Below are 27,280 nucleotides of genomic sequence, written 5' to 3' on the forward strand. Positions count from 1 at the left end.
CTTTATGTTTTTATACTGCTTTATCATGTTTTATGTCTGTTTTCTTTTTTAAAATGTGTTTTTTATAGATATGCTTCAATAGTTTGTCCTGTATTTGTCAGCCAGGTTGCATACTCGCCCTCCTATTCTACACTCACTCGTCATTTTGCCCTCATGTATTGCATGTTAGATGGGATAGTGTCCTTGCTCTGCAGAGGGTACAAAGTTCCTCTTGCTGTTGAAGCTTGTAGTGTTGGTGTTGATACATGGGGGAGCTTCAAAGACTTGGAAACTTGTCTCCACTGGCTGCTCAAATTCTGTGTTTACTGGTCAGTCCCACATGTGTATATGCAACACATTAACAACTAGGAAATAATAAGTCAGACTTGTATAATTTACTTCCTCTCAGTATCTCCTACCACATGTTTTTAAATTTTACGATATATTTAAATTACTATGTGATAAAAGTAAGTAAGTCAGGACATGTTATATTACATTACAGTGCTCTAGACATGTCCTGGAGTTTGAATCTGTTACAGATTAAAATAAGACAATATTTTCGCCATTTTTATGTCTTTTGCCTATCTCTGTGTGCTTTTCAGGTGGCAGTGTGTTGGAGTGGTTTCGAACTGTGAAATGAGCCATGGAGGGGTGCAGGAGGCTGGTCACTAGCCAAGCCAGCAGCCCAGGGAGGCCCCGCAGCATGCAGCTGAGCCCTCACTAGCACCAAGTGGACCCAGTCCTCTCCTCTTCAACTGGGGGCCAGGGCTGCAGAATGCTCAGTCCTCTCACCCCTTACAGTAAGTCTACATTTCTACATGGTCTCTCATGTTATATCATATGGCCCTGTTGAGAAAAACAAAGGCTGAGGGAGTCTCAGAGAAGTCATTTTAAGGGGGCAGATATGCTGATGGCTTTAACAGCTGAGTCTCCAGGCTTTGCATGGAGGAATTTCACAGAAAGTGTTCAGTGGCTGTTTATTCAGACCCTCCATGTGAATTTAGAAACAATTTGTTTAAACAGACAGCACCAATGTCTGTCTTGTCTAAGGGGCAGCACGTCAATAATGAATGGGTGCTTAGGAGTAAAACTTACCGATTTGATAATTTCTTAAAATGATAGCATTACTTTTCATATTCTGGGTTTATTTTGCTGTCATTATCCCTTTTAAAATAACTTGAGACTTAATGTTCAGGTGTTATATCAAACCATGATGATGGTTTTTAATGTTGGAGTTCGTAAACACAGTTTAGGTTAACCCTTTGCCATGTCCTCCTTCAGTTTCCATTTCTAAGCATTGATGTATATATTTTTTAGTTGCTTTCCACATTAAAATGAAACAGATAAAATCCTATAAATCTTGGTGACATGTCACAGTAACGCCCTCACTTGCATATACACTAATCATGAGAGGCTGCTATCCAGGCTGATGAATATGCTTGTATTGATTGACTCAGCCTTCGATTAGACCAGGCTTTAACAGGATTACAAAGCTAACCTGATTGGAATAATGCAACAGGGATTCAGTCGCCAGTTTTTGAAATTCTAAAGAGCAGCAGAGACAAACCGCACAAAACAAAAAACTCACGAGAAGGAGGAAGTCTTTTGGAGCAGACAGAAACCTCAGTAACGTCTGAATGTCAAATTCCTCCCTCAAAAGGACTTGCAGGGTTGCGTTAGAAACTCTGACTGCTTTGTGCTTGCATTTATTTGCTTCTGTAATCAAATCCAACAAATCTGCAAACATTAGAAAGAGAAAATTAAAATGCCATAAAGTGGTCTCCCCATAATAATGATGCGGAAAAGTAATGAGCAGTTTCTGCCTGATTTTTGCTGCCAGTTACCAGGGTGATGCAATTCTGTGCATAAAACCCGGATCGTTAGTAACCTGGTGTCAAGAGCTTCTCATTAGTCCCTCATAGGGACAAATGCACACTGCCCTCCTCCTCCACACACATTACTCCTCCATAGAAGTCACGAAAGCTTGTTAAGTAAACTGCAGCGTGCGTTAGCTCCTCATTAGGTGTAATAGTAAAGACGAGCTGGTGGTAAAATGAGCAGAGACACAGAGAGAGCAAAGTGAAGGGCAGATGGAGAGGACTGGTCAGCTGCAGCCTGATATATGAGTGGACACAATAAGCAAAGAGGGGCCAGCCTCTGCCACATGTGTGTGCGCTTGAGCTAAAGGAGTGGGGGAGGGGAAAACTGACCACACAGGCTCGGACACATGGTCCTGTCTTTAGTGCAACCCAGGGAGGCTCAAGGAAGGAAAGGCAAAAACAAAGATAAAAATAAAATTAAAGGAAAAGGAAGACAAAGATTATGTAGAGGAGACTGATTTTAATAGGTTAATCTGTGTAGTTGTTTGTGCTTTATAGGCTGAAAAGAGCTGGCTTTAATAGCTTTAAATGTCAAGTAATTAAATGACTTGTAGGTTAGAAACGTGTTAAACCTGAATGAGATATGGTACAGTAGTTGATTGGCTGACAACCATGTGGCACGGTGGACTGTGCAGGGCCGGAGAAAAAGGGGGAAGGGGAGAGAGGAAGGGAGAGGGAGGGTTTTCTTCACCCAGATCCTTCTGCACACGCTTTATGCTTTGTGTTTTTGGACTATGGTCACTGCTTACATAACAATCCAGCCCTCATTTGATCTGGACAGAGATAGCCGGGTAAGATGTGCAGGAACTCCATTGTGCGTAGAATCCTGACATGCTTAGTGCACATTCATTTCCCCTTTCTCTTCTGATGAGCTTCGTATTGATCTTACAAGCAGGAGTGTGAATTAGCTCTAACTAAAACAAATCACCCAATAATGTGCAAACAGCTGATCTGCTCATTTATCAAAACTGTAAGTAAGCATTTTCTCTCTGCTTGCTCTCGCCTGGGAGTGGACAGTGTGTGTTAAGCGTATGGAGAGGATATGTGCTTTGTAAATAGATCTCAGGTTAGATTCCTGACATTCCAGCTGCCTGACTCATCGGATAGATCTTCTGCCTGTTGGCCAGCTGAATCTAAACGTCACACTAACAGCCCAATATAAGTGTGCTCCTGTGTTTCGGAGTGTCTGTCCATCCTCAGGAAATGTAAGTCTTTGTTTATTGTGGGTGGACCAGAAGCACAGAGGACCCTTTAGCTCTGGGGGGGGGGTGTCATTTTTTTAATTCACTTCCCATTCAGCTAGCCAACCAGCCATCAAGCCAGCCACCTCTGATACACCACAACCCCTAAATCCCATTCCTGCAGCCCCTTCCCCCACCCGTACTTTCATCTAATTAACCCCGAATTACTCATACTGACCATGCAGTGGACCACGAGTTGAACTAGTCTTCATTAACACAGGAAACATACATTACTTTATTATCCAATGAAAAAACTCAAGTGATTTTCAAGGATTTTTACTCGGGCGAGCAGCACTTAACACCAAATTGTCCAAATACTGTAGGATGGACAGGACATTTACACTGCCAGCAGTTGATTTGAGAGATTGTGAGATGTCCTATTGACTAGGTCATTGAAAGGAGCTGGTCATAAGCATTAACAAGGACGCATGCAAACAACTTGCTGCAGTGTTCGTCTTTGCTTCTCGTTTGTGTATGGCTTTTAACTCTTCATTTACCCACTGGATACAACTAAAAACAAAGGTCAGCATCATGGATGAGTCCTGGATCCTCCTCACCTTATCTAAATAGAGTACTTCCAGTAGTTGAGAGCATGTCTGGCAGCTACAATCTCCCACTCCAGGTTTTATGTATGAAAAGGCAAGTCTGGGCAAAGTCAGGACCAACTGCTTTGGACATAGTGCTGAGTTAACTTGCTTGTTTTGAGACAAACTGTTGCACAAAAATGGTTTATATCTTTAAAAGGAACCTCGCAAATGAAGAAATGAAGAAATGCTGACCTTATCAGATCAACTTTCATGCCTTTTATATGTAAATTGTTTAAAAAAACATACTAGCTTTATACATTATGGAGAAAATATTATTAAACATGCAGCCATTTGTGTGCAATGCACCCTGGATATTTATGTCATATGGCTGCAGTGTTTTCTTTCACATATTTAGTTTCTATTCACCTCGGTCTGCATTACACTGACCTCCTCCTTATTGCGCTCTACTCTAAAACACCACCCTGGTTTAAATATTGTCCAAAGGACATCATAACCTGGAGTACAGTGCACAAAAGTGGCAGCCTACATGCAATGTTAACTGTTTAAAGCCTGATACCTCAAATAAAACCCAGTAAATTCTCAATTTTGGACCTGAGATGTTTATTTAACCTTCCACCAAAATCTCATAAAAGAAAAAGGCCATAAAAATTCACATAAGTATTTGTTGTATCACATATGGTGTACTGGGCATTTCTGTCAGTTCAAAATCCACTGGAGGGCATGGAGGATCTCACAAAATTGTTTATCAAATATGATACAATTGGCTTTAAAGGGTTAATATTAGCATCTATTTAAAATTTAGTCTTCATTTCAGTCTTTAAATTAAATGTGTTTACTTTTTGTCACATTTTAGTCATTCTTACATTTATAGTTCTGATCAAGTTTTAGCTGAAAAATTAGAGAAATGTATTCCAGGTTTAATCTAAAAAAAATTCCCTACATCTTTGTCATGTTTTGTCTCTGCGAGTTGATCTAATTAGCCAAATTGTAAAAATGAAAATAAATGTACAAACTAATAACTGTGCTTAACACTTCAACTGACTTAAAACACACTGATGAGAATTTGACCATACCTTTTATGCAAAGAAGAGAAATATGAATTCTGAGTGTAACAGTCCAGCACAACATTTAATTCTTTTTCAGTCTCCCTTTTGAAAACAAAATTTTCCTTCTGTCAGAGCTTTTAGCACCAAATAACTATTGTTGGCTAGCCTTAGTTTTATTTTCATGGTAAAAAGGTAGTTGGCTGGCAAACATTTTTGGTCTTAGTTGACAAAATTAACACTGTCTATGAAAATCTTTTTTTATTTATTTATTAAGTAGAAATCTGGTGTTTTTTTCTTTGTACAGCATGCATATAAAAGACACTTAACCCAATAAGTCAACATGCCTTAATATGCAGGTTTCCTTTAGGTTTCACAGTATCTGTAGTCGACTGACATTTGCCCTGCTTCAGATGTTTCTTCTTCCATCTAACCTTTCCTGCTTGATCCCCTTTTGCCTAAGCTCGTGAATTCTCTCAGTTAATCTCCTCCCTTTGTTCTTCTTATCAATTCAAACTACACTGTAAAAACAAAAGAGGTCTCAACCTAAAAGAGTGCAGTAACAAGTTTCACAGCTTTATTGAGTCGAGGGGCCAAATTCATTACTTTACGTTGCCATGTAGTTGATATATCATACTCAAAGCTAAAATGCTGAGTTGAAAGAATTTTTTTCTATTAGAAATATATATATTTAAGTTGGCTCATCTAAAGTATGAACTATTTAAGTTGACGTCCCGGGAAATTTTGGCACAATTTAAAACTTTATGTTCACTTGGTATTTACTTTACATGATTTAAGAAGCTCAATACTGTGCACCCAATACTTCATAATATGTTCAGTCAACACACACAAGTTGGATTTTTTAACAGCGTTTTTCAATCAAGTGTTGCCATCTCTTTACCAACACTGCTACTGATCAGTATAAACACAATATTTTTCTATAAATAGCACTGCTATTTACTCCAAACATCACTCTTTTAGATGGCAAAGTTTCTGAACCACACAACATCTCAACCCTGTTAGTCAAGTATTGCATGTAGCATGCACTATCTAAACCCTTCAACCACTGGAGGATAAGATGGAGGGTAATAATTCAGTGCTACTGCGCTCTAATGACTAGGCTGCATTTTGAACAACATTAGAACTGATTCAATAAGCAAGCTAGCACCAAAAGGTGTCTATACTCTTAAAAAAACGCTGTGGACCTTCCTACAAACGAGTTACAACCCGAGCAGACTTCATGCAGCTTGTTACTTGGGCTGAATAAACTTAATTTAATTGCTTGTTTACTACTGAAGCTGTTTTCTTTTCACAGTGCAGGTGAGTTTGTTTTCCCAGATTACAAGGTTTTGGTGCAAAAGGTTGTTTATGACACAAGAATTGAAACTGTATTTTGATGAAGTTTCTATCATACTGACATATGATGAAAACAGTGGAGACTTGTGTTATGTTGCAGGACTGGTTAGCAAATCTCTACAGGTGACATATTTTTCCCCTCAAGTCCTCTAGACTTTTTTTTTTTATTTTCCATCCTTCCCATGAAGTAGAAGGATGAAAAATTAAGGAATTAACACTGAACCCAAGAGAATATGGAAACACTTGGTGAAAGCATCCAAATTTTGATGTAGAAACATAAAGAAGTTTCACAACTGGAAAAGCCTAAAAAGAGCCTTAAAAGAGTTTTAACTTTGTGTGTTTTAAGCAAATGTAAGAACAGCGTAAACGAAGCACAGCATGCATATTTTTGAAGCAAGTGTTAATATAAAAGGTCTGGACTGAATACCATGACCTTATTAATTTTCAGGGTTTTTTTTCAATCACTGAGCTTAGAATTTATCTGATGTGCCCAGGACTTTAACTGCTGCTGCACAAAGAAGAAACACTGATGATAGTCAGTCATCAGAACAATGATCATGATGATTAAGGAGAACTGTCATAGCGCCAAGCCGGCTTAGTACTCATCTTTGTCTCTTGGTAAGCCAAGCATGGCCAAGAATGGATGGGTGTTTCCATGCCCCAAGCCAACATGAGGTGCTAGATTAGGGTTAGGGGCTCCCTCACTCATCCCTTCTAATGCTTAAACCCTGCTCCCTAATATCCTCTCTTTAACACAGATGTCTGATGCTATGGCACTGATGAACAATACAAGGTTTTAATCTGATGCTGAAATCTACTTGATTTGTAAAAGACACAAAAATATCTCCATACATTGAAGCTTGTGTAACCATCATACGCTAAGGGGCTCATAAATATGTGAGGCAGTCAAACTGTTCAACTCTGCTCTTCACTTTCTTATTTATGGATATTATTTGACTCTTGCTAGCATTTTGAGCTGTTAAAGCCACATTTACATGCAGGTTTCTCTTTGGAAAAGCAAGGTAGAGCAAGCTTCAGCACCTTTTGGAGGACCAGGCAACTGAATGTACTTTACAGGGACACAAATGCATTTCGTACTAGGTTATATGGTCAATGTATAGACAGTTTGCAAAAATTAGACATGCATGTCCAATCAAAAACCAGCTTTGTGTAGTTTATTTATTGATCCTCTAACACAAATCACATCTTATTTATCTATATAATTAAGACAAAAGCGATCTGGCTGTGCACAGAAGTGGATCATTAAACTTTTGTTTTGGTGAAGATAAATGAAGATTCAACATCAGATTATGCAGAATGGTTTATAAATGCTCAATGTTTCTTTGTCAATAAGGAAAGACTGCTTATGGGGCATTGACAAAGAGTAAGGCTTTCATCCAAGTTTCAAGCTTAGGATAAGAAGTAAGCTCAGCAGAGGTTATGCTTCTTTAATTCTGGTCCACGACTGTCAGATTGTCACCAAGCACTGACACTCCTATAAGCCCACTGTGATCTAATCCTTCATTAGTCTGGTTTCCACAGTCTGGTCGTTAACCACTCCAGACCCTCCAGTTGGCCCATCAGTCATCTGATCCTAGTGCGATCGTTGTTTTGCTCAGTTTTTCCACATTCCTTCGCGAAATTCTAACGAGTATTCCAGACACATCAGATGGTTGTGTTTGAATATGCCAGATAAATTGAAGACCATTTGGTGAAGACAGGGCTGAAAGAGTAGATTAAAGGAAAGCAGCTAACGAATGGCTTGTGCCTGCAATCAACATGACCAGTGAGTATGAAGCCTGAATGTGTGTTTGTTGTGACTGATCATGATTTCTTGACAAATATTAATTTTCAATGTAACTTGTGAACACTTTTTTTTTCATCCCTACACTCGTGCATCAGTTTACACCTGGCAATGGTTACTGCATGCACTAAAAGTATCTCAGTCATGGCTGTTTCAACACAACAAAACACTGCTTGGTAATTGTTTGCTCATCTTGCTTGTTTGCTTATGTGCTTATAGATGTTGCCTCTCAATTTATGCTCCATTATCATTTATCACTTGGAGTATTTTTTGAAAGGATTTGGAGGTGTAATGTTAATATATTCAACCTAACTATTAAATCTATTGGGAGAAATGTTTTGTAATGTTTTCTAGGCACTGCAGAAGGGTGCATACACCGTTAATTGTAAACCCTGGCACAAATCTAGGGTTTCATCCAGCCATGATCTAGGTTCTTTTATTCATTAATATAAAACAAAAGAAAATCCTTCAGTCAGGGTGAGGTATTTCCTTGGTCTGAACCATACAGAACCCATGGTGTCTCCTGTTGAGGATAACAGGGTGAATGTGTTTTTTCTTCATTTTGTCCAGGAACACTTTTTTATGCCATGCACGTGTGCAATGACAAGTCAGTATTCCCAGGAGCATAGGGGTTCCTCAGTCCCTCGCTGGAGCTTATGCTGGTCAAGAGCGCTGCAATCCCTGGATTGGATGAGTGGGATTACTAGGCTGAAGGATCATTTAATTTAGGGATCAACATGTGGACAGTTTGAGACCCATCTGGTGGTCTTAGTCGCCATGTGAGACAAGAAGACGTACTCTACGTGTAGGTAGTTTCAGGCAAGATGTGCAAGTGGTTGTGTGTGGTTGTGAGATGATGAAATAATTCAGAACAACTACCCTTCTTGCAACATTTTATTTTTACCTCCGCCAAGGAGGTTATGTGATCGGCAGGGTTTGTTAGTTAATTTGTTAGCAACATAACTCAAGAAGTTATGGATGGATTTTGATGAAATTTTCAGGAAATGTCAGAAATGGCATAAGGAACAACTGATTAGATTTGTGATCTGGATCTCCGTCTGGATCCAGGAATTTTTTAAAGGATTCTGTACTACGGGGAGATAGGGCTAATGGCGGAGGTCTGCGCTCTCCGAGTGCTTTTCTAGTTTATAAATGTTTGCTGAAATATTTCTGCTGTATATACCAAAACAAGGCAATTTATCAGTTTTAACATACTGCCAGTTTAAAAAATTTTACAAAGAACTGGCACAATAATTGTTTATTTACCTGTGTGGGTAAAAAATTAGTCCATGGCTTCTTCCTCTGTCCACTGCTGTAGTAGGGAAGCCACTCTGGCTCAGGCCTGGGGTCAGGACAGTTTAATAATACTCTGAAATGCCTGGAATGTCAGCCTAATGCCTGTTCAAAAAGACAAGGCCTGCAAAAGCCAATCAAAGCCCACAATGGCTAAACCACAGGATTACTCTGTGTGTGTAAATGTGCATGGCACATGTAAACCAGTCTTTCCTGGACACTTAATCAATATATACACTTGATACAGTATGCATAGGAGTACTGCTAAAGGTCTTTTAGTTGTATAATGAAAACTACTGGTGGTTCTCTGCGCACCAACTCCCCTCTCCCCTGTCCAAGAGACTCAGGGGTTTTGGCCGAATTAGATCACACGCTCTGTGGGGGTGGCTTTGTGGACTGAGAGTCACAGAGAGACAACAATGGCCCCAATGTGAGAGAAGTAAAGGCAGAGGCCAGTGTGCAGGCTGACTGAGGCTTATCGCCGTGGAGACCAGACTGGAGGCTATGTTGCCAGTTTCACATAAAGATTAGGACCCTTGTCCCCTGCTTGGATGAGACCGTGTAAAATAGCATGGGCTAAGTATTGACATGGTTCTGGAAAAAGGTCATTTAGCCAAGGCGATTATGAGGGCAGATATTCATAAAGGTCAAACTTTTGCCTTGCCATTGCAGTTTTGAAGGGGGAATCCCTTCAATTAGATGGAACAATGGTAATGTTGTTGCAAAAAAGACTGAAAACACTGAAAATGTGCTATAATGACTATGGATCTACCAATTGTTCCTATGTCTTGTTTCTGTCAGGTCTGTTGAAGATGCACTGGTCTCCGGAGCACACAGCCCCCTTATCTCAGTGGCCTGAGCAGCACCTAGATGTCACCTCTACCACATCGCCACCGTCTGCCCATAAACACGACCCCTATTCTACAGCTGCTCGCCGCAGCTATGCCCCTGCAGGCTATCCATGGGCCAGTGATGACATATCAGCCCTCACTGCTTCTTCTCTGCTCAAACGCTATGCTGAGAAGTACTCTGGCTTGGAGCTGTCCTATGATCGTCCCACTATAGGAGCTTACTCAGAGCCTGGGACTTTCTTGAAAACTGAATCTGAGCCCTGGACTCTGGGTCAGGGCATGGAGTGTTACCCTGGACTGGAGGCATTAACAAGCACCAAGGTGGGACCTGGATCAGTGGGAATCCCAGCCACAGGAAGTGTGACAGTAGTAAGCAGTGACTTAGCCACTGAGCCAGGCTACAGTGGTGCTGGCTCCTGCAGTACCCCATCATCTCAGGATTACCCCCCTGCCTACAATACCACCTACTTGTCCACAGGATACTGCCCTCAGCCCAGTGGAGCACTTCCCCCTGCCCCTCTGCATTCTTTGCAGGCTGCACCAACTTTAGTGCCCAGTTACAGTGCGAGCACTCCTGTATACAACTACCCACCAGGGTGCTACCCACAAGCCAGCCTATCCTCTGGATACAGCCACCCCAGTGCCTCCTACTTGCCCTCTGGGATTAGCGCACCTACTCCTCTGGCCCCCAGGCCTACCATGGTGGGGGGCAGTTATAGCTACCCATCTCACAGTCTTGGAGGAAGCTCTGAAGCTGGGGTGCCCCTGAAACGCAAGGCCTTTGAGATGGCAGAGGAAGGACAGGAAGAGCCAGAGGCAGAGGGATCACGCTACAGAAAGTACGGCAACGGCCATGGAAACAGTCATAGCAAAGGCCTCGACAACGGAAACGGCAACGGATTTGATATGAGCGGCTCTGCCTCAGACCCACAGTCCTACAAACCTGGAAAGCCCCTGATGTCACCCCCTTATGCAGGGGCGAGGGACTACAGCCCACCATCAGGCCTAGCAGGAGACAGTGTGTCTGGGGAGCACAACTTTTCTCAGCAACAGAGAATTTCTATGAAGATACCTGCATCACACACACGGTCTGAGGACCCAAGTGGGGGTCGTTGACAACCCTGACCGAGAATTCTCTCTTTATTTGAAACCAACCAGGGTTCTTGATCCAGACAAACTTGTGGGTAAAAATTGGATTTGTCAGTGCAAGGTTTATTTTACAAGTGAAAACCTGAGGGCACAAGGGAATTATTCTTGTGCATTTTAAACATTATCATTTTTCATGTTTTTCCAAAGATTGGCAGGTGTGTTATGCCCTGTAAGGTTAAGGTAAGTCTTAGGGATGAGGTTAAGGCATTTTATATACAGAGACAGCAATAAACTGTCTGAATGAATGAATGCCAGTTTCTCTCAGGATCCTATTTATTTCATTTCTGCTACTTTGGCAGCAGCACTGCAACACTGCTGCTTTAGAAGTTGGTGTTTAATTATTTGTGGCCAATATGAGTGTTAGAGGCCTTTGACTGCAATATGATCTACAACACCGCAAAAATCATTACTGGCCAAAAAGTAAAGAGAGCAATAACTGGCATGGTGAGACTGGCACTACTTCAGCACAATCACTGCTATGTTTCACAGCTGAGTCCAAGGCTTGGTGTAATACCAGGCCTTGGGGAATTACATGTTTTTTGTTCATCCAACACTTTCCCTCTGCCTTTACTTTCTGCTATATTTTGAGCTTTCTTAACCCCTGTTTGTTTAATGTTCTTTATTCAATTTTATCCTGGTGTCTTGCTTTTTGTTCTCTAATTTGTTTATAGCTGAAAAACTGTTTTGGTCCAGTTTACGCATACAAAGCTGCTAATCAAATAATTATATAGCATCTGTTATGCTGCCCTTTAAAGTGTTTTGATTAATGGAAAGAGTGGGGAAATAATCTAAAATTTGGTCTTCACAGAGGTGGGCACAGTAAACTGAAAATGTAACCCTGTTAAAATGTAAACAAAAATGCTAACTTGAACAAAGTTAATCCCTAAGTTTGTTCAAAGTTGAGTGCAGTTCACATTAATTTTAACCAGTATTATAAATAAAATAAAAAGATCAGCTTTTTTGCAATATCTAAGAGTAAAGCACAAAAGTCAGTAGCACACATGACTTATCCAAACTCTGAGTTTTTATAGCAGGCAAATACCTTACTTAAATCTTTGGATCAGTGATAGGTTGGGCACATTCAAGAGTCAAATTAGTCAGCAAATTTATTAAAGCCAGGAAATGTCAGTTTAACAAATACTTGTCCCATGTTGCGCACAGCAAACAAGAATATACAAATAGCCTGCAAATTGTGGGTCATGTAAACCCAACAAACTTTCCAAACCGCACAAGATTTAAGCAGAAAAAGAGTTTGCACAGCCCAAAATACAGCCAGATACATTTAAACATGGGAACTGCTTGGCGGCTGTGAATAATGAACTGAATGTTCCAGTTACTTTGCTTCGAACCAAGTCGCTCTTAGCAAAACAATACAGTCATCTCCATTTATCAGTGCTTGCTGATGTGAATGGCCCATTGAAAGTTTCGGAGCTACAGCATCTACCAGTAAAAACAAAGTTAGATGACTTTTAAAAAAGTTCCTCCAAAGCAACAGTGAATGCTGCAGCACCCTGCTCAGTACCCCTACTTCCCACAGCCACACTCATGAGGTGCTTAACTTCATGTGGGCCAAGCAGCATTTCACAGTAAAAGCTCCTGAAAGATATTTGGCTGATTATTCAATATAAGCTCTCCAAATTACAGTGGGCCATATGCTCTTGTTCACTTGTCTTGTGATCCATAAGTAAATCCAACAAACAACAGAGGACAGAATGTCAGGGAAGCTACTAGTTTTGATAAATGTTTCACAAAGTAGCATCCAAATAAGAAATTAATCTAAAAATTTATCTAATAATAACAATAAACAGGTTAATGGATGTGTGCCCAACTCTGACTATATGTTAAATAATGCCATTAGCATTAGTTTAAAACATGATGTTTGCAAAGACTTCTGCCAGTTCAGCACACAGGCATGTTATCTAAAGTATCAGTGACTGTGTGGCTGGTCAAGCTTATGCTTTGGCAGATAACTACAAGAAATTGTGACAAAACAAAAACAACCAAAAAGAAAGGAGAAATGCTTTACTCTGCATGCTGATAATGCCCATTCAAAGCAAACAACTGGGTCAGCCAAATTGTTACCTCTGTTGGATGCACAGCCCAAACAGGGAAGCGAACAGGTTGCAGTGGAGAATTAAAAAAGACATGCTTGCTTGTCTGAAAGGTTTCACTTGTTTTTGTATGCATTCTTTTTTTTCTTTTGCCTCTAAAATTGAGATGAATAGTTGTGTTTTTGAATACTCAGGAAGAATATCGTTACCTCAGAATGATAAAAAAAGAATGTATGGTATTACCTTAGGGTGTTTGTAGGGAGCTTTATGGAGTGAGATGAAAATGGAGCCATGGCTTTAAGAGCAAGACACACTCTGAACACTTCAGGGAAACAATGAATTTACAAGGCCTTTAATACAAACCATAGATACGCACACACATGAACATGGACACATGCATACATGCACACATCACACACATCCAAACTGCTTCTTAGCTCTGGGGAATTAAACTTGAGGTTTTTGTACTAAGGCCTGAAATGTTGAATGTAATTCAGATATTTTTTTTAAAAGGACAATACATGCCATAATGTACATCGATGATGTTTTTAGATATATGAAACATATTTTCTTTATGTATAGATGTAATTCTCTTATAGGTTTTGGTGGAGAAATGAATGACATGTTAAGTGTTAGTGTAGTTAGTGGGGAAACGGTTTTGTAGACGAACTGTCAAACAAAGCACTCCTGATATACAACTTTTGACATGACATATCAAAATGAACACAAACTGCAGTTTTCTTCTCTGTAATATGTTTGTTTGTAAAATGTCTTAAGTGTCTAACTTCCATCTTCCATATCAGTATTTTAAACCCATCCGACCCAGGGTCACCAGTCTTGAATTTTACTACAACATGACATCATGAAGAAGTATGAAGTTAAATCTACACTAGTATGAGCACTGTCAGAAATATTTACAGTTACGACTCTAAACCTTCTACTGAGTTGTAGTTTTGCAGGTCCTCTATGCTATCCCTTGTGCCATATAAATTGGCCTTTCCAAAATTAGCCCTTTGTGGACTCTGACATAGGATAATAACAGTAATAATGATAAAAATAAACTTGTTCAGAAGACAGATCCCATTTCATAGTCTGATTTATTCTGAAATGCTAAATCTAAATAAATGCTGTATTAGGAAATATTAAGCACATTCATTAACACATAGAATGCAGTTTAGTGTGGAAAAAACCCTTATAAAAACGCTGAAGAACAAATACAAAAAAAGAGGAGTTTAGCTTTAATAATGTTTTCTTACCCCCAGATCTTAAAAGTATTGAAGCGCTTAGCTACAACAATTGAATGCTCTTCAACACCACACATGAATGTGCTCTACATTGATTCAAATGTTCTGCAAAAAACAAGGGTGTTTGCGGTTTCTTAGTCTCTCCAGTTCATCACATAGGTGGATTTGCCCAGCAGATGGAAAATGGCATTTTAATGTTATCTTTGTACTTCAGATGCAATGTCTTCTATCTTGTACATTCTCTGTAACCATTTCTACCTCATTTTGACATTGTACATGGAAATATTTATTTCATGTCATTTCACATGCTGGTTTAAGGAGCAATGTTTCTAATTCTTGAACTGTAATAGTCTACCTCACTTAAGGTTGTTTGTCATGGAAATGAAGATATCACACCAAAAACAATACTTGGCTTTGTGCTTTTGTCTTTGAAACTCACAAATGTTTAAGGCCAGTGTGCTTGTCATTACTGTTACAGGATATTGGGGTTTTGTTTATATACATTATGCTTATTCTAGCCGATACCAATATTGACTAATATATTAATGTAGTTTAGGCTTAAAACCTCAGTCCTTCAAACACACATTAAAGTTTAAGTATGAGCAAAGAAAAAACTCACACCCTTAAAACACATTTTAAACCCATACTTAATATCAGTAATTCAATTTAAGACAGGCAATGTAAATTAAAAAAACTGAGATAACTGAACTGTGAAATGACCATACTTTGAATTATCATTTTGTTGGCACCACTATGTAATAGTAATGTAAATTTTGATACTTTAACCTAGGGACATTGGTGTTTGATTGAGGTCCAACAAGAAGCTCAAGTGAGCAGAAAATAAAAGGGAAGAAAGAGTGAAGAAGATCCTGACCTTCTTCCTCTGGACACCACCCCCTCCTACAGCTTTATTGTCTTCAGGGCGGAGGGCATGCGCTGGCGTGTGACAGATGTCTGAAACTTTTGTCCCTCCAATCCTGAATAATTTAGCCCTGCAACATTCAGGTATTTCAGGCAAAAACCCTCTGCCCAAATCTGCTTAACAAAAACAAAACTGGTCTTAAATTACAACGGCAATTTAGTCCTATCCAACTTCGCTGCATCTAAAACAGACTTAAACCGTATTCCTAGCGCTGACAGCAGAAATTATGGCGTCCATCCTGGCAATGTATCTTTAAACCATAACTTAGAGGCCTACAAGATTCAGGTTTAACTGTCGCTGTTTTTTTTTGCAATGTAGATGTGTTAACTCAGACAGAATTTAAGCTGCTAAGAAATACATTATTTGAAATAGATTATGAAATGAAATATTCTGCCTATTACAACTATTTCTCTCTGCAACAGCTGCAGCAGCTGCTGAACAAGCTAAGGTAACAGTGACACCTGCAGGGTTAAAATAACAAGTTCACCACTACATGAAAAAACTGACAATAATGGAATACAATTAAGGAATAAACCATGTTAAAATGAAAATAACTAAGTTCAAAAAACACATTTAGGGACCTACTGACATTTCTTAAACTTTCAGAAAAGATGCTTGCACGTGGACATATCCAATGGCTATGTTGCTTTGAAAGTCACCCACTTATTCTAGGATCTTACCAAGAGGTGATTCTGTTTTGCTGCAGGCTGGTTTGCAGAACCCCCTTCTTCAGACTGAGGGAGAACTTGAGTGTTTTCCTGCACTGGGTGGATGGGACAACACAGTCAGTGATAGTGCAGGATTATATTTTATTGCTGTAGATGTATCAAGCAAGTCAGTGCAGGAATATATAACGTATTATACTATATTTGGGTTTTTCTTGGTCAACATCACTAGCTGAAGCTGTGTTAATAATATAAAATACAGTTTCATTAGTAATTTACCAACCTCAAAAGTAAAAAGTTTGATAAATTTAGAAATTAAAATAAGATTTTTTTTTTTTTTTTTTTTTTTTTTTTTGCATTTTTACTGTCAGGGGTTTTAAACCAAAGCATATCATAACCTCTTTTAAAGAATTTAATTTACACCAATGTCTTACAAAAAATTGAGTTTGGAGTTATCAACCTCCCTTAATTTAATTCTATTTGAAAATATAGTGGGAAATATAACCATTGCACAATTTACATATAAATCGACTGGGATACAAGGCCACCCATGAGGGGGGATAAAGGAGACTGCTGTCTGGGACCCCACCAAATGGAGGGGACCCATGGACATCAGCAAAATCAAGGTCTATTGTACAGTTAAGCTGTGCCATATTTTGCTTTTGACCTGAATAAAAACCACTCTTATCAAAGAAACAAATATTTTTTAATAATTTGTTTATGGTGTAGTATACAACCTTCTTCCACATGCAAACCCCTTTTCTTTAAACAGAATTAAAATGAGAGACAAAAATGTGTTAGGAGGGTCAAGAATTGGGTGAAAATGGCAAAACTAGGTTAACAACAGGCAGAAAAAGGCAAAGATGTCTTAAAAGTGGCAAAAAACAGGCAGAAAAACTAGTGAAAACTGGTTTACCTTGGCAGAGATGGGCACAACAAAAAGTGATATGCAATTTTCAAGCTTTTTTCACTTTGTAGCATTACGTTTCGAGTGATAAACCTTGGCAAATGAGGCTGGGTGGGCAGAAAAGCCTTACATTTTTATATCAATTGTGTTACTATTTTGATTTCCTGATAAGAACATGTTTATTGATTCCAAACTACAGATATGTATGAAGTATTGTATATTTATGATGATAAATAACCAAATTATTGGAATATCCATTAATGTTATCCCAAATGATATTTTCATGGGAAAAATCAAATTGTTGACAATAAAAATGCATAAATATCATTTCAAGAGAACAAAAGTTTCTGAAATATATACATAACATTCCAACAATGGTAAAATGAACTTTAATTAACATTTTCAAACTCATTTTAATTTTTCCACTTTTTGAAACTTTATTCATCACTGACCCTTTTACTATATAGGTAGTGCACTATGTAGTGAATGCGGAGTGATTTCAGACACAGCCGTAACTTTTACTATGAGCGATAGGATGGCTCACAGCAACAGCCCCAAGGTTCATATTCCCATGGTACTCCCCACATGATCCCTTGAGGGGCATGATTGTAGGACTTCTCCAGGTAGATTAAGGGGTTCCTCAAAGTGATCTTTGGGTCAACAGTCCAGACCAGCACTTCTCCACTCTGGCTGAGAACATGTTTATGTCGTATATGAACATGTTCTCTCCAACAATTAGATTTCCAGAACATCCTTGGAGAACCCTAAAAGTTCTCCTAATAAAATTAATCACACACCAGGCTTTTTGTTTCTACAACTGCCAATCCACGGCCCACAAGCCATTACATCCTGTCTGCTGCTTTCAGAGACCCCAGAGTAGGCCAAGCCCAGAAGGCCTCCTTCTTCAGCCTGATGAGCTCCACCAGGGGGTTTTCAGGCTGCTATCATGACAGACACCAATAGTCTTCTTGATGCAACCACTCCCAATATGGAAGCTTTAAATATCACTTGGACTGTGTTACAGGGGGGCAAAAATGTGGAAAAAGGTATAAAATGGGATTTTGAAAGTAGCACAAATGGGTTAAAAGTGCGCAAAAACGATGGAGACTGGGAATGATAGTGGCAAAAATGGGCTGGAAAAGAGCTTAAACGAGGCAAAAATAATTTCAACATCAGAACCCAATAATAGCTTGACACACTCTACACTACAAAACTTAGTAAACTTCTAGCCAGGATGCTAGCACCAGTACTGATGATACACACATGCACTGACATGGATATGTGCACTGATACTATCAATAAATCACAACTGTGAGAGTCTCTGGGTTTGTCAGGTGCCCAACCACCTCTGTGGGCAGGCTGGGTGGATGGATGTAGTCAGGTAGACAAAAAAACATCATGAAAGGTAAAAAAACAAAACTAAACAACTTACTTCAGTGTGAAAACCTTTACATATTCAGGACAGCAGCTCTTTCTGGGTTTTGTTTTAGTCAACGCAAACATTCATTTGGATTTGTAGCTCAATGTTAATCTTTGCCAGAGTTGAGAAACAATTTAAACTACTTTTAAGTGTTTCAGCAGCTGTAAATGTTGGGTAAGTTGTTATTTTTCATACAAACATTTTACATGAGCCAGCTACACTTGTCAGATTTAGCTAACTTACCGCATGTAGGCGCGTTTTGAGCGGTAGCTATAGTTAAGCTAGCACCACAGACGACAGGACAGGGGAGCTGCGTGGTCTGAACCGGAAGACCTGGGGTTACAAACATAGTTTTAGTCAAAAAGAGGCTGTGTATACCCTATTTGTGTGGGATACAAATAGTAAGTACGATACTTGGACTCGTTGGTAGTTACCAGTCGACACTGTTGACACTCGAGACTGGCTGGTTAGCAGGACGGTGGGACTGAGGTGGCTTCAGACACAGACAGGGGAGATATGAGTGGTGGACATCAGTGAAAATAGAGCAAATAAAAAAAAACACAGAATGAGAGAGGTGGTTTTTGTAGCATCACTCACAGCAAGCAATGCGAACCCACATAAAATGCAACAGGTATGCGGCCTTCAAATTTGCGTTATTCTACTTCAGGGTCTGTTTTCTGACGTATGTAGAAGGTTTGCATAAAAAATGTTAGAATAGCGCCCACTGCTGGTTTACATTATCCATACTCGTGATGTTATGAAGGAACTGGTTAAAAGAGCCGACTCCTTATGTGACTGATAAGATCCGGATCCCTTTTGAGAGCTATTTTTCCTTCTTTATGGGGGGTGTTCAAAAAAATAGGGATGATCTTTTCTCCAGAACCATTTACCATAGGCATTTAAGTATTATCAAGGACACATGCTTCATTAATGTGTTATGTCAGAGTGTCATACAGCAAGCTAGTAAGCAGTTGCTTGTGGTTTCATATGACCTGCAATAAATATGTTTTGGGGAGACATTATCATGAAAAACAAGTGCATGATATTTTCATTAATTAAATTAAAAGTTTGCACACCTCAAGTACAATACCAGCCCATGTATTAACCATATGTCAGTGATATCAGTGAGGTGCTTTTTCACAGCTTGTGCCTGTTCGCATCTCATACCAACATTTACTGAATATTCCTAATCTTTTGATGTTTAAAATTGTCAAAACCACAGAAACAATTATCAGAACCATTTCACCACTGATTAAAAGTAAAAAAGGTGGATGTGGTCTAATTTATAAGCTACATTTTTCAGAGCAGCTGTTAAACTGTAGTATCTACACCCTTATAAGTGAGGATTAATCTGCTAAAAGTTAATGACCAATTTTTATACCACCTACAAAGTCATACTATCAGGGGGTTGACTGTTTTAATATTTTCCTTCAGATCCCACTAGAGGGTGCTAGATAGCTGTAGGAAGCCATTTGCACATACACTAAAACTCCTCAATTTCCTGATTTTTTTTTTAGGGTGAGCTGCATGTGTAAACACAAAAAGCTAAATTTCTCACCCAGATTGACCCTCATTTTTTCCCCTGGTAGCCCTTAGCATATTAGTAAACTTCCTGCTATGAGTGAGGGCGTTTTCTGGGTAAGTTACCCTGAAATCATCTATAAAAAATTACAATTGCATATGTGAAAAGGGCTTGAGTACCTCTATTGGTACTTTCCAGTAATGAACAAAAGCTAGAGGATGTAATCTCTGCAAATGCTCTAGACCAAAAAGGGCAAAATAAGTTTCTCTTATTTTGAACCCTTTTTGTCTAAATTGAGTTTTTTTTCCTGTTCCTTTCAAGAAATGAAATGTTTATACAATAATGCTGGACTCTCATCCTCTTATGGATGATAAATCAGTGAGTAAAATTTGGTCTGTGTGCCTTATGGGCTCATGTGTCCTGTCCCACTTCATTCCTACATAGAGCACAAGACTTGACATAGAAATAAAAAAAAAAATAAGGACAGTATGTTAGGTGTAATGTTGTCGCTTACATGTTGATTCCTCTGGGGCACACAACTACTCTGTCTCTGCATCACTTTCCCTCACATACAATTGCTTCCCTTCATCTCGCTCTCCCCTTCAGACAAACTTGACACGCCCTGTAAAGCCCAACAAATATTACAGACAACTGATGCAAGGACAGAAACCAAAGACAAAGAAAAATAAAGATAACCATGTGTATAAAGATAAAAATCAAAGGGCTATTTTTTGCATTTATGCCCTCAATAATAAAGAATTTCCTAAATAATGGATCAACATTTATGCAGCTTTTTTTCTTTTTAATGATGTCCCAGTGCAAGATGTGGCATCAAACAGTGATGAACTGATGTAATTAATCCATACATGGAACACTGCAGGTAGGAGGTGAACCATAAATGCAGAGCAGCAGACTCCTTTTTATACCCTGTGTACCTCTGTTCATTGTTCTCCTTTACTTTTCATCTTCATGCTGTAGCTGTCTCTCTCCCTGCTTGCTTGCTGTGGGTAAGGAGGTGCTACACAGTGCACTGTACAGTCTGAGCCTATTGGGAACATGCTGCTGACTCAGCCCAGGCCACTGCATTCATCTATCTGCACTGCAGTGCTGTCTCTACTCACCCCCCCACAACAGCCTCCTCCTCCCTCTCCTTCCCTTGTTCAGTGCGCCACCTTAAACACTCACTCACACACACACACACACACACACACACACACATAGGGGGAGGGAGGCAGGATGGAAACACACACATGCATGCACACACACACACACATACACCTGCTTCAGCAGCCGTTTCAGTGCGGTTGCACCATGGCACTCCCAACCACACCAACTCAAACTATTTATGTATTCAAGTATCATTAAAACATTGAATCCAGGTTTTTCTGGGTTGCTGCTGTCTCCCCGTACTGTGGCATCTTCTCTGCAGCTTTTTGCAGACAGCTCTGTTGCAAACAAAGAACAACAAAACCTAGTGTCAATCACTTTAAAGCTAAACATTAAATGCATGCATTGCCAAACATGGTGGAAGATGTACCATATCATAAAGACGACACCAGCCAGAGGTGTAACTGGAAGGCTGCTTTATTGTTTGGAAATAGATTCGTGCTCAAATGAAGATATTCTTTCACTGATTCTCATTTAATTGTCCAATGTAGTTGTGCAACACACGTCCTCTCTCTGACTGCATTAGTGCCAAGAGATAATGACAGCCGAAAGTTTTTTTTCTTTATTTCAGTTAGCCTATTTTCAGGAGAGAAAAGAAAATTTATCTCAGTCATGCTACAAAAGAAATGGCCTCATATACTGATTGATAAACTAACATTTGGAAATGAAAAAAAAGTGTTAAAACAGAAGGCAAGCTGTTCTCTTACTAGCCCATGAGCCAGTAAGCAGAACACAGAGAGAGAGCACTTGTACTACATGACTCTACAAGATGTTAGTCCAGACAGTCTACACTAGGTGGTGAGTTTTCAGTTTACAAGATAATTTTGAACTCAATACATTGTTTCTATCGTGCTCCGTTTTGATTCACTCCCTTGTATTTTTGAGATCCTCGTTGCTGATTTTTATTGACAGACTAAATAGGAAGCTAAAAAAAGGCACGTGCCGTTAAGAGATATTGCACCATAAACAAACACACAGACAGTTAAGACAACTAACCCTTAAATCAGTAGTTATATTATATTGAAAGTGACAGCAAAAATCAAAAGGTCAACTCCAAACCGTAGCTGTGTGTTAAGGGAGGGAACATAAAGGAGGGTTAGAGCTGAAACAAGCAAAAAAATTACCACACGAAGAGTGAGCTGTGGCTTATGGGGAGGCACACTGATGAGCCGGCAGCTACCTGCTAAAGGCTGGGAGAGTGTGCATGTTAGTTTGTGTGTATTTGTCTTTCTGTATATTTTTATGTGTACAGTATAGGAAACTAGGGGGCAAGACATCTTCACACATGTACAAAAGGGTATGCTGGTAGTGCAATCCTCTCACCAAGGCAGGCTCCACAATTCTCAGCAAGCAGCCAGTACAACACCATGCATTGTACGCTGGTACCCAATATGCAGAAGTTTGCAGAGTTTTGGTTTGTCTCTGAACATACCACACACGATAGAAGCATTATCAGTTACACTTTGTGGTTCTGGTTTACCTCAAGGACTGGACAGGAGACTATATATACTATATATATATATATGATAGAATATATATATAATATATATGGAATATAGACCTGTATATGCTCTGACTTTTACACTTTTAAATACAATTTCTGCTTTTAATATATATTCTTTTCCTCTTTTTTGTGAAAAGTGACTGAAAAAAATCTACCTCATCTAACAAATGTGTCACAGCCTAACAAGTGTGACGAGGGGTGTCAGCTGGAAGCCATTCTATTTATGGTTATTAATATTTAGAGTTAGATTAATAGCAGTAGTTTTTTAAGTAATTCTGTATTTACAAAAAACTACACATGCCATTAAAAGAAAACATTATATTACATTATTTATAGTTTCTTTAAAAAGTCCATTCTTCACTTCTGCAGTTTGTGCCACTTGGATCATAGCCTGAACTGTGTTGTTTTTAATTCCTTTTTTACCAAATAAATGTCTATTTTTCAGTTTCTTTCCGTATTTCCGTGGTGATCTTGGAGAAAATGGACGGCAGTAGCTTTTATGCTTATCATTCAGAATTTTATTTGGTTCAAGTTAACACCCACACTGATTTTGGAGATCTCATGCAGCAACTGGACCATAGAACTTTGAGAATGGATGAGGGAGTTATTCATAAATAGGAAGTGACATCACTGCACAACAGGAAGTGCAAAAGCTGTGGTGTGGTGCTTCGGCTCATAGTACCAGAAGGATGCATCGAGTGCTCTGTCAGTTATTTGGTATTTGTTATGCAGTAGAGCAAAATGAAGAAAACTGGCAAATGAGAGGCTCAGAGCACTTTTGTTGTTAAACACTGAAATAACGGGCTTATCCACTGAACAGCCACAGAGGTACACGTGCTGCTCGCACCAACACATCCCAATTCACTCTCATGACATCTCCTCACAGTGTTTCCTGTGTCTGTAATTGCTATCAGGGTGAACATTAGTGTGTTTACTGAAATGACTTAACCACAAATGTTATCTGCTATCAATATAAACGCTGCCAATACAAGTGAGCGAAATGTTGCTGTTTCACTGAGATGCTTCTAGCCCTATAATTCTAAGCATTGTAAGCATAAAGCGCCACACTGGCTCCAGACCAGGAGGCCGCCAAAATAAGGCAGCAAGCCGAGATCATTGTCCGTCAACATGGCATAAAACACAAACGATTAAAACATGATTTCATAAATACTCCCATCACATTCACTTGCATTTTGTTGCAGAGCTCATAATAGTACATCTATAATATCTCCTGAGAAAAGGGATGAATTTTTCAAGCATTGCATACATTTCTAGGGTCTCTCTGTCGAGTAATGACAGCAAAAAAAAACTGAATGGGCAGGGCATATTTCACCCAATCCCACTCCATGGACAAAGGGCAACAAGGGATAACAAGGCAGATCTCTTTGGCTTCTCCACACACAATGTTTCCGTCATCCATTCATATTTTTTGTTTCTTGTTAAAATAGGATAATATTAACTCCCGAAAATGTGTTCCAGCACAAGACCATTTCCCTCAAAATCATCTTTGATGTGGCGTATAAAAGTGCTTAAAGTAAGACTCATTGACAATCAATATCACATCAGGGAATAAAATAAAAAAAGACACACGTGTGGAGAAGCTTAATAACACTAAATGACATTAACTAAAGAGTAAAAAGACTTCTCAGCCCTTATTAGAAAGGTCTAACCACTTACAGAGAAACATCAGAAGTAGGAGGGAGTTTGCCAAACCTGTGAAATCCCCACAAACCACTTAGAACCGACAGTAGGACTCCCAAATGCCCGCTCACACAAAACTAAAGGCAGATGGCATGGAACATTACATAGGTGCATACAAATTATAAATATAAGCTTTAGATTCAAAGGTTAGCGCAGTTTAAAACATTTCAATCCAAGTTAACAAACACATCAGTCCCATGAAACACACAGACATCTGTTTCCACATCTTACACACCCCAAATCTCCAAAGCAGCAAATAATAGTTTGGATTTTACCCACTGATCCACATTAGTGGTATCATTTACCCTCATATTGCATTCTTCTGTCTGTACAGGCAACTATTCAAACATATTGTAATGGGTTGTGTAATGAGTTACAAATTCAGAACCTTTTCAGATAATCAACCCCAAAATCTTTGTTAAACATATTACTCTGAACTCTGAGCTTTCAAATTTTTGACAAAGTCTCAATCTTACAGTCGAGCCACTGTTGTGGTCTGAGTATTAGTGTCTTGTGGACTATGATAATTCATGCAAGATTTCTGATCAAAACATGCCATCATGCAAGTCATTTCTATGCATTGAACAAGCACAATTATTTATGTATTTGTTTGGAAATCTTTCTGAGTAAATGTAAGCCCTTGGCCCAAGTTGACCCCATAATAAACAGACCCTTAACCAACTGGTGTGAAAGCCCATGTAAAAAAAGCGTTTTGATGTGGGTATAACAAAGATAAAATGAGTAGAAGAGTTAAGTGACATGGGCAAATGTTGAATATTGTTCTTTTTTTGTCTGTTTGCATTTTTGCTGCTCAAATGAACAATTTCTAGCTTTAATAAAACAGAAGTATTTCCAACTCTCTGTCATTTGTGTCTTTCACTCACCAGTCATCCTTCTGTTTGCTCTTATAGAGTGAGTGTGCCATTTTGCCCCTCTATACATTTAAGTGCTAAATGACTCAAAACCACTCATTTACTGCCCTACAAGAACGATTCTTCAGCATCAAGCAGCATCCTTGTTTTTGTCTTACAACACTGTTGTCCATAGGAATCCATTACTTGAATCCAGATGCAGAATTCCTTGTTTCGATATGATCTCTTGGTGTAGAGTCACTTGTCTTTTGTAGACCAGTGTTGAGTGAGCAACTGCCTTTCAGCAGACACAGACCTTGTCTGTTTTTCATTCTCTTTTGTCAAGCTCAGTAGTCTAGATAAAACAAAGTCACACAGTATGCTGATTATGTTTGGTTTGACTGAAGTTCACGAGTCTTCAAGCTGTAACAGACCAAGCTGCTTCCCTCTGCATCAATATAAGAATGAAGTCTGTAAACAAAATTATTGAATACTACTTTTTCTGACTTGCAAATGAAATAATCTGTACATCTGTGTGGGTGAGTTTCCTCTCGCTTTGCTTGAAGTTACATTATTATATTTTTTATTGTTATTACTGTGATTAGTACTCCAACGCTCTAACATTTAGATTCCCTGATGTCTTTTTGGTTTCTTCCTTTCTCTTTCCTCCCTCCCTTGCCCTCGTTGTTGTCATCCTGTTTCTCCTTGTCAGGTTTGGTTACACTGTCATAAGAGGGCAGGGAGGCAGTTGAGGGAGTGCCCTCCTTCTTTTCCTGTTCCTGATTGTTCCCAGTGTTCTCCACTTTGTTATTGGCTGGTTTTCTCTTACAGACAAAACCCCGCTTGGCCAGGTATGCGCGATAGGCCCTTTGAATGATTCTGGCTGACACTTCCTCCTGTTTACGCCTCAAAGTGGTGGTGATTGGCTCGTAAGAGACCTTGGAGGGATTCGCCGCCACAAAACGCTCCTCCATTTGCTGTCTCAACATGTCCAACTCGCCGCTGTCACCCAGCACACGCTTAGTGAAAGCAAACAGGATGTCCAGGCAGTGGATGCGGTCGCCACTCACCATAGGCATGTCCATGGTAATCAGTTCAATGGTGTTGGGCTTGGGGACTCGGAGTGGGTGTTCAAGTGCATCAGCAAAGTCAGAAAGCTTGGCATATGTGATGAACTGGGAAGCATCGGGATCAAACTTCTCCCAAATCTCATAAAAGGTCTCAAAGTCGTCCTCACTAAGCGGGTCAGCGCTCTCCTCCGTCGCCACACTGAAGTTCTCCAGGATGATGGCAATGTACATGTTGACAACAATAAGGAAAGAAATGATGATGTACATGACAAAGAAGAAGATGCCCACTGATGGGTTGCCACAGTCTCCTGTGTTTGGGGTGCCAGCATTCTCCAGTAGGGGGTCACAATCTGGAGGGTAGTTCAGGATGGGCAGCAGCAGGCCATCCCATCCCGCTGATGTGGTGATCATAAACAGGATGATCATGCTATTGCCAAAGGTCTCAAAGTTGTACATGTCGTCAATTCCGGCCCCGTGTTTCACATAGCCAAAGTTGGACATGCCAAAGATGGAGAAAATGAACATAACCAGGAAAAGTAGTAAGCCAATGTTGAACAAGGCAGGAAGTGACATCATCAGGGCAAACAGTAGAGTTCTGATTCCTTTGGCCCCTTTGATGAGACGCAGGATTCTGCCAATACGAGCCAATCGGATGACCCTGAAGAGCGTTGGTGACACAAAGTACTTCTCGATCAGGTCAGCCAGAAACATTCCTGAAGAGGGCAAAAAGAGACATACTTTTAATTAAATATGTAATAATCAGATTAACGAAAATATCAATATCATAGGTAAAAATATTTGCTGTAAAGAGTTGTTTTATAGTTATATGGTAAAGTACAGTAGCTATATAGATTGACTGAGTATTGTAATTCTTTCCGTCATGGATTACCAAAATTGTCAAAAAAAAACAGTCAAAAAAAAAAAACAAAAAACAGACACTAAAAAGACAGTCAGGCTGCAGACCGCAGATCTCATCCTCTCCCCCTGTAGACCACTACGGTGAGATGTCAAATCTGCCAGAAACACACGAAAACTTTTAAGTTAAATCAGATTAAACCACCTATTAGGGTTAGGGTTAAAGTAAGGGTTAGGCTACCAAAAGTTAAAAGTCA

General features: G+C 39.5%; 2 protein-coding genes across 4 annotated transcripts in view; one reads left to right on the forward strand and one right to left on the reverse strand.

The window, feature by feature from the left end:
- The first annotated feature begins 711 nt into the window (after nt 1-711).
- Nucleotides 712-14,825, forward strand: si:dkey-195m11.8 (fidgetin). The gene is made up of 2 exons (XM_041779014.1): nt 712-779; nt 9,946-14,825. Exons 1-2 carry the CDS (start codon nt 755-757, stop codon nt 11,109-11,111), a joined length of 1,191 nt encoding a protein of 396 aa, XP_041634948.1. The 5' UTR covers nt 712-754; the 3' UTR covers nt 11,112-14,825.
- Nucleotides 14,826-21,457: 6,632 nt separating this feature from the next.
- scn8ab (sodium channel, voltage gated, type VIII, alpha subunit b) overlaps nt 21,458-27,280 on the reverse strand; it is a 95,392-nt gene continuing 89,569 nt past the window's right edge. For all 3 annotated transcript variants that reach the window (XM_041778062.1, XM_041778071.1, XM_041778080.1), the window contains exon 28: nt 21,458-26,881. In XM_041778062.1, the coding sequence (XP_041633996.1) occupies nt 25,716-26,881 (1,166 nt within the window). In that variant the 3' untranslated portion in view covers nt 21,458-25,715. The remainder of the gene's footprint in view (nt 26,882-27,280) is intronic.

This window comes from Cheilinus undulatus, linkage group 3, assembly GCF_018320785.1.
Source record: "Cheilinus undulatus linkage group 3, ASM1832078v1, whole genome shotgun sequence".
In the NCBI taxonomy this organism is placed as follows: Eukaryota; Metazoa; Chordata; class Actinopteri; order Labriformes; family Labridae; genus Cheilinus; species Cheilinus undulatus.